Here is a 12,565-nt window from a genome sequence, read left to right on the forward strand (position 1 = left end):
AACCAATCTGGAATCTTATTTCCAGGAAACATAAAGACAAATTGATCATAGTCCTTAGGATGTCCCTGTTACACGAATATGACAAATTTTGAGTGATAACACGTACAAATCAAGGCACAAACTAACAAGTATATATGTGAGTGCGATGAACGTACCTCACTTAATAAAAGAATTTGCAGATCATTCCCCATATTTTCACTCAGTTCATGGCAATTGGACAAGTCAAACCATCCGATCATCGTATATATTATTAGATTGAAATCTTTCCAATGATGTGCATCCATGTGCATATACCTCTTCTATTTTTTATGGAAGTTTTGAAATTTCTCGAAGTTGCTTGCAATCTTTCAAGGTAAGGCACTTCAATCCAACAAATTTGTTAAACCATGTAGGAAGGCTAACAATTGCGCTACTTGATAGGTCTAGATATTCCAAAGTTGGAGGGCAATCTGACTCTGTTACAACACTATTTACAAGACTAGATGATTGTTGTTTTGGAAACAGCGTTCCACTCCCCACAGGCTCTAGTGGGTCCAACGTACTAGGTTCTTCTAACAGTATTGCCAATGACACGCACCCCCTAGCATACACTTCTACTACATTTGGTGCAAACCCTAGAATTTCTTGAAGTTGCTTGCATTCATTCAAAAAAAGGAACTTTAATCCAACAAATCTTTTGATGCATGGAGGAAGGGTAATAACATCACTCCCTGATAGATCTAAACGTTTCAACATGAAGCCACAATCAAATGTCCGAAAGAAATTTGATTTTGATAGAGCACAATTACTAAGATCCAGCTGTTCAAGTTTTGGAAATGATATTGAGGAGCACACATCATAAGAATCAAGGGACAATGAGACTAATTCTACCCCTAATGAAATGTCATTTGGGGATGCAATAGAGGGCATTGATTGTCTGTTATCTGGAAACTTAACAAGTTTTGAACAACCCTTGAGATCAAGTTGCTCTAAATGTTGCAACAGATAAACACTATTTGGCAACCGCCTATATCTAATGTCTTAACCCTAACAAGGGATCCAATGGATGAAGGGAATCTTTTTATGCTAGGGCAACCCTTGAGATCAAGACACTCTAAATTTTGCAGCTGACAAATGCTATTTGGAAGACTTGTAAGGTTTGTGCAACCAGCTAGATATAATTTTTTAACCCCAATGAGGTACTCAATGGATGAAGGCAGTTTCTCAATACCAGAATATTGAAAATCAATGTGCTCTAAACATTCCATTTGACACTCAATTTCAAGAAAGCTCTTAAGTCTTGAGCAACCAAAAAGGACAAGAAATTGTGGCGATCTCAACTTGAGACTTCTTGGAAAACTCCTAAGATTATAGCAGTTTTTAAGACTCAAACGAACAAGCTTATCATGAAATCCAACAAAATGATGAACCTCCATTAAATTTTCACAACTATCAAGAGTCAATGTTTCTAAATTTGGGATCCTTGAAACATCAGGGATTGTTTTTAGGAATTTACAATAAGTGATATCGATAGTTGTCAAATTTTGGAAATGCTGTCAAGAAAAAGAGGAAACAAATTAGTTTGGAATGAAGTTTACTACAGAATTTAAACAAAGAAATATTAAAAACAACAATTATACCTCAACTCCTTCGAACCCCATGAGGTCAACATCATCCACTAAATCTGCCGCTTTCTCTTTATACCTATGTACCAGATGGAATCCGCAACTTTTAAAGAACATTGACGCTGACCTTAGCTTAAATTTAACTCGAAGACTATCCCCCTTTAGCTTAAAAGATTCTGGAACATTGTAATGCAACCATACATGATCTGAGTGAAATTGACCAGTGATATCTTCCTTCACATAAGAATAGATTTCTACACCATCATAGATGACTTCAAAGATAATTCCATAAGCACCTTCATCTTGTCCACCCTCTGTTATTTCATCTACATCAAAGATATTTGCTTCTGTTCCAATAACAGCAGAGAAGGCAATTCTTGTAATCTCCCCATCCAAATGTCCAGGCTCATTGATATCTATTTTACATGAATTACTATTAAAAACCTCTTTAGAATACCTGAACCAATCTGGAATCTCATTTCCTGAAAAGATACAGACAAATTTATGGTCCATAGGATATCCCTGTTACACAGATATGACAAATTTTCAATAATAAGACCAAAAACTAAGGCACACACTGACAAATATATATGTGAAAGAGAGGTACCTCACTTAATAAACGAATTTGCAGATCCTTCCCCATATTTTCGCGCAGTTCAAGGCAATTGGACAAGTCAATCCACCCAAGAGTTGGTAGATCATATATATTTCTAGATTGAAATCTTTCCAATGACGTGCATCCCTGCGCATATATCACCCCTATATTTGGTCGAAGTTCTGAAATTTCTCGAAGTTGCATGCAATCTTCCAAGGTAAGGCACTCCAATCCAACAAATTTGTTGAACCATGTAGGAAGGCTAACAATAGCACTACTTGATAGATCTAGATATTCCAAAATCAAAGGGCAATCTTCTGATTCTGTTACAACACTATTTCCAAGACTCAATTGTTGCAATGCTGGAAATACCGTTCCAACCCCCACACGCTTTGGCGGGTCCAATGTATTAAACAATTGAGATTTTCTAGGTTCTTCTAAGAGTATTGCCAATGACACGCACCCCCTAGAATACACTTCTACTACATTTGGTGGAAGTCCTAGAATTTCTTGAAGTTGCTTACATACATTTAAATAAAGGAACTTCAACCCAAGAAATCTTTTGATGCATGGAGGAAGGGTAATAACATCACTCCTTAATAGATCTAAACGGTTCAACGCGGAGCCACAATCAAATGTCCAAAAGAATTTGATTTAGATAGGGCACAATTTCTAAGATCCAACCGTTGAAGTTTTGGAAATGATATCGAGGAACAAACATCAAAATCGAGGAACAATGGGACAAATTCTGCCCCTGATGAAATTTCATATTCTTTTGGGGATGAAATAGAGGGCATGGACTGTCAGTTATCTGGAAACTTAACAAGTTTTGAACAACCCTTGAGATCAAGTTGCTCTAAATGTTGCAACAAATAAATGCTATTTGGGAGATTCACGAGGTTTGTGCATCCGGCTAGATCTAATGTCTTAACCCTAACAAGGGATCCAATGGATGAAGGTAGTCTTTTTATGCTAGTACAACCCTTGAGATCGAGATGCTCTAAATTTTGCAGCTAATAAATGCTATTAGGAAGACTCGTAAGGTTTGCGCAACTAGCTAGATATAATTTTTTAACCCCAATGAGGTACCCAATGGATGAAAGCAGTTTCTCTATACCAGTATATTGAAAGTCGATGTGCTCTAAAAATTCCATTTGATACTCACTTTCAGGAAAGTTCTTAAGTCTTGAGCAACCAAAAAGGACAAGAGACTCCAGCGATCTCAACTTGAGACTTCTCGAAAAAGTCCTAAGATTATAGCAGTTTTCAAGACTCAAATGAATAAGCTTATCATGAAATCCAAAAGAAGCATGAACCTCAAGTAAATTTTCCCAACCATCAAGAGTCAACGTCTCTAAATTTGGGATCCTTGAAACATCAGGAACTTTTTTTAGGAATTCACAATTAGTGAAATTCATCATTGTCAAATTTTGGAAATTCTGTCAAGTAAAAGGGGAAATAAATTAGTCTGAAATGAAGTTTACGACAAAATTTAAACAAAGAAATATTACAAACAATAATTGTACCTCAACTCCTTCCAATCCCTTGAGGTGACTATGAGACATTCTTAAAACAACAAGGTTCTTTCCACAAAAATTTGACGGCAAAGATTTTCCGGGATATTCAGGCCAATAAAGCAATCTCAACTCATTAGGAAGAAAATTAATCTCTTCAGAGAAGCGTACATTGCGACATATAAACAATTTGAGCATTTTCATCTCCATAAAGGCTAGCTTTCGAACTCATGTGTATCAAGTCTGCTTCAGGGAAATCTATCAATATGCCCTCAACATTGTTTGTTCCCTAGTAAGGCAGTGTATAATTAAGTGTACCAGCAGAATTGTAAAATAAACTTGCAAGAGCTTTGGCCATATTTTTAGAGATTGTCTTATGTTCTCAAAAAATAAATTAACAAACAACTTAAAGTACAAAACACTCCTCTAAACACAACACTTTTTACGAGTTTGTATTATCCACTTGATGAAAGAATATTTTGACAAAATAGGTGCTTAACTTTTGTAGAGGTCGGGCTAACTTATTATTTAAAAATAAAATATTAAAAAAAAAAAAAGAAAAAAAAAAAGAAAAAAGGAAATAGGGAACAATCTAAGTGGAAGAGGGTGTGGTTCTCGGGATGGCTATGCATCCACCCATGTACTTGTCTAGGTGGTCATGTAGCCACCCAAATCTGGTCTAGGTGGCCGTGCTGTCACCCCTACCCTTTTTTTTTGACCTTTTTAATTTTTTCAAAATGGAGCTTTACATATGTTTGGGTTTCTTAAATGAAGGTTTGCGCTATAGAAAACATTTTCTCAAATGGAGAACTACCAAAAAGCACTTCTAAAAACAGTTTTCACATTTGTGTCACATCAAAACATCTTTAAAAACCAAAATCAAAAAACACCCTCAAAACGCATTAAGAAACATATCCTATAATTCTTGTCTTGGTAGTATATGTGTGCAAGTACTTTGTAAAAAATAAACAAATTTATATGTTTGCTTTTGTATATTGCCTTTTCTTTTTTAGATTCTCAAAATGGGTTATTTGTTATTACTGGAATGTCTTAAAGTGAGTGATCATTACATTCTCTAAATTAAAGTGAGTGATCATTACATTATCTAATACAAAATAACTGAAGGAGTTCAACTCTCGAACAAAAAACTACTAACAAAGTTATAAGTACTTTTAAGTCACTTTACTAACATTCTTAAATGTAAAAAATACTTCACGTGTACTTATGAATGAAAGCAGTATAATGATGTATTATAATTGGAAGAGTAGAACTATAAACCACATTTTTATCTCACAATGTTGATTTACTAATCTAAATTAACCATTGGATTTTTTAAAAAAAAACAATTGACTGTCCAAGGGTTGACTGGGACTATCATATCAGCATTGTGAGAGGGTTGTGAATAAAAATGTAATTTTTAGCAATACTCTAATTAGAATAAACAAATTTAGGCAACTTTCCCCCTATATTTCTCTTTTCACTCTCTAGTCCAATATTGAGCATAAATATCCTGTGTATAAGGATGTGTTAAAAATAGAAGAAAAAAAAAAGAATGAAACCATAAGTATCCATTCCCCAAATGGCACGCACACAAACCACTCCTTTTTTGACTGCCTTCCACCTCTGTGGATGGAAGAAGAGGAAGAGGAAAAGAGAAAGGAAAATGCTCCTTGAAAGCCCATGGAATATATATATATATACTTAGTAGAGAAAATTAGGGAATCTTGAGCTCCCCAAGTTAAATAGAAAAATCGATGACACATTCTCCCTCTAAATAGGAATAGGATCATCTAGTTACAATGATTTATTTTTTTGTTTCTCTCCTTAAGCAATGACAATGTTTGCCTATGAATTATGCTGTAAGGGATAATATTGCCCTCCCTAAATCCCAATCCTTCTACTGACTAAAAGTCCTCCCCTTATTAGACTAATATTTTTCATAGTCTTTATATGAATTATTAAACATTCTTTTTTTTTTTTTCTTTCTCATTCCAAAATGCAGTTTTCGTTTGTTGAAACATGTCAAGATCGAGTATGTTTTGCATTATATATACTCTAGAACCAGATGATACTAAAAACCAATTTAAAAGTTGTTGAGAATAAGGTTGTATATTGAATCACAAAATATAATGTACAGAAGAGGCCTATATATAGGCGAATAATACAGACCTAGTAGAATAAGGAAAGGTAAACCTAGTAACCCTAGAATACCAAAGAAAGTAAATAATAATAATATAATATTATCTAACAGGCCCCTACAAGCTCAAGGTGGAGTGCGAGAGACCAACTTGAGGTTGGACACAAGATCACGAAAACGTCCTGGAGGATGTGACTTTGTGTTATGATGAAACAATTAAATCTCTTTTTGATGCATTTTTTTTGGTTAGAAACTATAAATAACGAATTTGAATAAATTATGTCTAACCATGCTTTAGAACTCGTTGAGTTACCTTCTAAGAGTAAATCAATTCGTTATATATAGGTGTTTAAGAAGAAGCTTAAACTGGATGATACAATAGATAAGTACTTGGTAGCTAAAAGCTACAAGTAAATGCAAAATGTTGATTAATTGATACTTATTTTTCAGTTACTAAAATTGCATCTATTGGAATGTTATTTGCCATTGTTTATATTTATAAACTTGTTGTACATCAAATGGATGTCAAAGTTATTTTTCTAAATGATGAAGAGATTTATATGGAGCAACCCGAGGGGCTAGTAATCCCTGGTCAAGAATATAAAGTGTGCAAACTGGTGAAATCCTTGTATGGATTAAAACAAGCTCCTAAACAATGGCGTTTGACAAGGTGATATTGTTTAATTTATATTTGATTAATGATGCAAGTAAATGCATAACAAGTTTTACAATAATGAATGTGTCATTATTTGTTTATCTTCATGACTTGCTTATTTTGTGAACTAACATTGATGTTGTGCATGAACTTAAAAGATTTCTTGCATCTAATTTTGATATGTAAGACATAGGTAAAACGAATGTCATGTTGGACATTAAGGTTATTAGAGATAATTATTACATTATTTTATCTCAGATATATTATGCTTGAAAGATGCTTAAAAGATATGAGCACTTTGATTATCCACCTATGTTTACATCATATGATTCAAAAATATATTTGGTTAAGAATCACGGTGATTGTGTTTTGCAAGAAAAATATGCACAAATCATTAATAGCTTGATGTTTTGACAAACTGTATATGCCTTGATATATATTACATATATTGTTAGTAAATTGAGTAGATATACTCATAATCATGGTATTGAGCATTGAGATGTTTTCTCTAAATTGTTGAGAAACTTTAAAGGCACAATTAATTTTGGTTTGTCATGTTGTGATTATCCTGTTATATTGAAAGGATATTGTGATGCTAACTAGATTTTTGATTCAGATAAGCAAAGCCTACTAGTGGCTATGTGTTTACTCTAGCTAAAGGAGTTATCTCTTGGAAGTCCTTAAAAAAGAATTGCTTAGCAATGTTTACTATGGAGTCAAAGTTAATTGCCTTGGAGAAGGCAGAAACTGAAGATGAATGGCTAAGAACCTATTGGTTAATTTATTTGTCTTTATAAGCTAACACAGTTCCACCTATGTGTTTATTGTGATTTTCAGGCTGCCAAAGCTCGAGCAAATAATTTATAATAAGAAAGTGCACAATATTGTGAGGCAGCTTATTGAGACCGGTATATGTCCATGGACTTTGTGAGGTCATAAAAGAATTATGCAGATTCTTTGACCAAGCCACTAGCAAGAAGGCTAGTGAGAGAAGCATCGAGGGGGATAGGACTGATACCCAAATCATGACACTGTGATTGATACCCAACCTCTGTGATTGGAGATCCCATGAATGAGGTTTAATGGGAAACGAAGTCACAAGTGAAATGAGATATGGTACTGTCAATTTATGTTTATTAACTATCTTGTTGAAAAGATTAGTTATGAGTCCATCCCTATGGTGTAAGACAGTACAAGATGCAGAGTGATTAAGGATGAGCTTAAAGCTCTTAATGGATCCATAGTCCCTACCTGTTGGGATGGGGTGTTCCCTGCACACACTCTTGATGGATACCACCTATATGAGTGTGGAGGTGCTATCTCCTATGAGACTTGGGTAGGTCTCTAGAGCGCTCATGAAAGCCATTTTATGGTGTAATAACAAAAGATGCAGAGTGAGTAAGGATGAGTTTAAAACTCTTAATGGGTCCATAGTCCCTACTTTTTGGGATGGGATGTTCTCTGCACACATTCTTGATGGACGCCACCTATGTGAGTGTGGAGGTGGTGCCGCCTCCTATGAGACTTTGGCAAGTCTCTAGAGCACTCATGAAGCCCAGAGGCGCATGGCCTGTATAAGGCGCCAACCCGCTATAGAACAACCCAATTTTCTTTCTTTGATTTGATTTGACTTTTGGTTTATTTGATTTGATTTAATTTTTTGTTTTTGGAGAAAGTTATGTGGATAATTAGTTTGTTTAACTTGTGGATTTGGTTAAAAGAGTTTAACTCTACCATGATTCATTATGTTCCTACTTATTTATCCTAGGTGCGGTTAAAACTTTCGGGTACCGCATCGATGCATGCTTTCAATCTCCTTCTATTTTAATGTTTGTAACATGTGGGGGATTGTTGTAATATTTGTTACAAACATTAATTTTTTGGTCATTTAAAAACATTTTATCATTTAATATTATCTTCATGAGTTTTTATGAGAAAGAAAAAATTCAACTTTTAACCATTTTTGGTTTGTAACCGTTTGGTCATTAACATTGTTTACAAGTCATTAAATATTGTTTTGACCATTTGTCATTAACCCATTTATTTTTCCTTACCGTTAGTGACCGTTAGAGTTCTCAAGTTTTTATGGGTTTTTGAGAACAAGTTTTATAGTTGGGACTCTTTATACCTTATGACCGTTGGTATTAAATTCCTATCAAGTTTTATACAAAAGCTTACGTTATCTTTTTTCTAACAAAGATTAGCACTATAAAAGAAAGTCTTCTCAACATCCCACGAGAAGATATATGTTTTGCAACATAAGTTCGAAAGAAAAAAAAAAATTATATTCTTATATATATATTTTTTTATGATTAGTTTACTTGGATACATATAATATAGCCACATAGAAGATTTTTCCACTTATATTGTCTTCTATTTCTTGTATTTTCTCTATGTGGTTTTTCATCAAGAAAATCAAAGGGTTGTTCTACTAGTCTTCGTTATTTGGAAGTGCGTCCTTAACGAAGTTAGACGCTATAGTCTAATCCTGGGAGGTTGCGTGTCAAAGGATCCGATCGCACCGAGTTATACACTTCGGGAGGCACGAATCAACCTTTAAGGACAACGCTCTTGCGTGATTCTATAGCATTGTGAGATCTTTCCATACTCTACTTTTCATCTCTTGTATTTTATTTATTTTATTGTTAATTTTCATATTGTAATTATTTTATATCAATGAGAATTTGTGCACCATCCAAAATTATTTCCAACAGTCCTTTACAATTTATTGGCCGGGGAAAGAGTTCCTACAGGCAGCTGCCAGGAGCATAGTGGCGGAACTGGCCATTTTGCATGAAGTGAGTGAATGGAGAAGTATAAGAAGTTCCCATGATACCTTTTCGGATAATTTCCAAGTAGTCTTTCCACCATTTCATGAAGCTGCTCTGCTTGAAGAATATCTCAGGGGATACTGCATAATTCTTGAGCATACCCAATACATAGGCTTCAAACACAATCAGGCTCCGTTTATGTTTATCCATATCATTCGACGACTCTCCATTGCTCAGCAGCACATTGCATGAAATGCGAGCCTCCTCAACATATGCCCAAAAGCAAGAATCCTCAGTCAGGCCATCCGCCAGTTTTTGTTTCTTGGAATTATTTGGACGGCTTGCTGCAGGTTTCACATCTTCACTGAGCCATTTCTCCAATTGGGTGTAATGTTTAGACCTTCCTTTAGCCATGTAGTCTGTTTTGCCGTCACGGTAGTATTCAGCTATGTCCAGCGGTTCAATCAACCTTCGGTAGTTTGTTCCTGCATAGAGCCAGCGGGTGGTAAAGGAGGCGCCATTCCTCTGGGGCTTTTTCTCGGCTTCATCAACCATGTCCATCCAGTAACATGTGAGGGGTTTCTTGAACGCTTGTGCTTTAATGTCACTGCTATCTAATGCATTCTTGAACCTGTCATAGTATCCAATTCCCTCGTCCTCACAACACTTCTTGTACCATTCCAGTTGGGTCATGTATGCTTTCATCTCATTTAACACGGTGGAATCATAAACTTCCCTCCTCCTCATTAACCATTTCCTCTCCTGTCTCTCTGTGTTTCTAATTAGCGTGTTCATGTCAATATTGCTCTGCTGCTGCGCGCCATGATTTTTTAAAAATGAGTTGTGCTACTACCAATAAGTAGATTTTTGGAAAACATCTCATATAATTAAATGATAGTGATTCGATCTCATCTATGTATGTACCATAGCATGTGTTAGTTTATGTTTTGGCATATTCGGTTTGCATGTAAACTGATGAAAATGAGCATCTTGTTCGGACAGCCAAAAGTAGTGTCCGGATAGAATTTTCAGAAAGTTCAACTTAAAAATCTAGGGCCTGTCCAGACAGCCAGAAGCCGTGTCCAAATTGAATTTACAGAAAGTTCACTTGTTCACTTTGAAGACCTGTCCGGACAGCATTTACAGAAAGTCTATTTTACTTGGCCTATCTGGACACTGAGCTTGGCTGTTCAGACATCAAGGGTTTATGCATATGTAACCCTAGCCGTGTCCGAACATGTACGTATCCCTGTCCAGACACGGCCGCTTAATATGGTTGTGCGAATTTATATTTAAACGACTTTTATGCACATTATTATGTATGAATTCGGAGAGCGAATATTGGGAGCTAAGAGAGAGAGATAGAGATATCGAACTGGAGTGTTTTGGATCTCTCTTCGAATAAAGGTGAGAAATCTCATTCTCGTTTGATTAAACACTTGAAGCCAATCGGAATTCCGATGAGGAGATCATATAGAAGAATTGTACCAGATGTTCTGGAAAGGACTACTGCAGTAGAAGTTGAGTGGGTCGCTTGTCTTATGCAAGGGAGTGTCAATTGCAAAAGTTTAGTAAGCGTGAACTTCTTGTAATTCTTAGTCTTTTATAGTGGAGTGATTTCCTAGGTTTGGCTGCTCCGAAAGGTTTTACATTTAGAGAATTTTCTAAATAGTTTTCTCTTCGTAACTAAATATCTGTGTTCTTTAATGTTAATTACATATTTGTATTTGGTTGATTATTATTTGTTAAGTCAGATTTATTTCCTACATAATATTTTGTGAAACAACTATACAATCAGAATGTGTGTTAATTGGAGTCAATTAGGGTTTTTCAGCATGAGATATATATGAGTCAAATAATGAGCAATTATATATGATCCAATTCCAAATGACATTGAGATTGAGCTAGTACCTGCGGTCGCCCCAGTCCGATTGCTTCTAGTTGTGTAATAATGCCTGCCTGTAATGGTTGTGCAATCCATTCATCGTGGAGTTTTGTAGTACTATCCTTGCACATTACATTACCGTGGAGTTGTTCGACTATATTTTTATACTCAAAGAACTCCAAATTAACTTGATTAGGATATTGATTTCCAGGACCCGTTGCCATCAACAACTTCAAAACAGATTCAGGGTTTTCAAGACAAGCGCAACCCAGTTCGGAACACAGGAGAAATGTGCCAAAAGGCTTGTATTCCTTGGTTGGAGAAGCCAATTCAGGAGCACTAGGATTGGGGGGTGAAATTAAGACTCTTGGGACTGGATCTCGATCCAAAACCACATGCAAAAAGCAAGAGTTCCATGTTGAGTATTGTAATATGGCTTCTTGCAAGCCATCATCACCAATAAGGGGTGAACCAAAAGTGATGCAAAGTGGGCGTTTGGTGGTTGCTAAATTGATTTTGTCCAGCAGCCATAAGGTGAAGAGATAGGCAACAGATCCTCCCAGAGAGTGTCCAGTGATAATGAATGGCTTCGTGGAAATCTGCATTAAAATATGAATCTTATAACTTTAATAACAGCCGACTGAAATTCTCAAAGTTCTCTTGATCGATACAATAAAAAATGGTCCATATATATCATATACAAAGACCTTATTAATTTTTTTTTTTCTCCTAAGCATACAAAGACCTGGGCAGTTGGACTCGTTTGGTAATTTTTTTAGATGATTTTTTTTCCCTTTTGATGTTTTATTGGTGAAAATAGTTTTTGAGTGTTCTATTTATTGAGTTGTTTGTTAATTCTTTTACTTTATGCTATATATAAAACAAAAAAACAAAAAAAACAAAAATTAGCAAATTTGCCCAATTTTCCTTGCATAGCTATTCTCCAAAAGAAATTATAAAAATCATTTACCACCTCATCTTTTACCTATCTTTCTGGTCCTAGTAGATAGGATACCAAGCCAATCAATCAACCAATAGACCCGGATACAACCACAAAGCACCACACATGATCCCCTCTCTTAGTACAATAGCATTGGTTCCTGCAATACTAGCAGAAATTGATGGTTCGCAGGAGTCATGGGGCTAAGGAATTCAACATCAAGAAAAGCCCCCTATTAATTAAAGTCCCCTATTAATTTGTGCCACATGGCTAGTGGTTGCTACAAATTGGCTATAGAAGGCAGCCAGCAACAGGTCAAAAGATGACTTTCGTTTCCTTCTCTAAAATCCCTACCCCCTTCCTACTGAATTAGGCATTAGAGATATTCTTAATTTCTTACTTTATCGCGGCTCTTAAATACTATTCACTTTATTCTTAAACAAAATCATTAAAACATTTTTATT

General features: G+C 35.4%; 1 protein-coding gene across 1 annotated transcript; it reads right to left on the bottom strand.

The window, feature by feature from the left end:
• Positions 1-9,252: 9,252 nt before the first annotated feature.
• On the bottom strand, positions 9,253-11,766 carry LOC132185486 (senescence-associated carboxylesterase 101-like). Its single transcript, XM_059599254.1, has 2 exons — positions 11,188-11,766; positions 9,253-10,089 (listed from the first exon to the last, which is right to left on the bottom strand). The coding sequence occupies exons 1-2, from the start codon at positions 11,764-11,766 to the stop codon at positions 9,253-9,255; spliced, it is 1,416 nt and encodes a 471-aa protein (XP_059455237.1).
• Between the last annotated feature and the right edge of the window lie 799 nt (positions 11,767-12,565).

The sequence above is a fragment of the Corylus avellana genome, chromosome ca6, assembly GCF_901000735.1.
Source record: "Corylus avellana chromosome ca6, CavTom2PMs-1.0".
Lineage (NCBI taxonomy): Eukaryota > Viridiplantae > Streptophyta > Magnoliopsida > Fagales > Betulaceae > Corylus > Corylus avellana.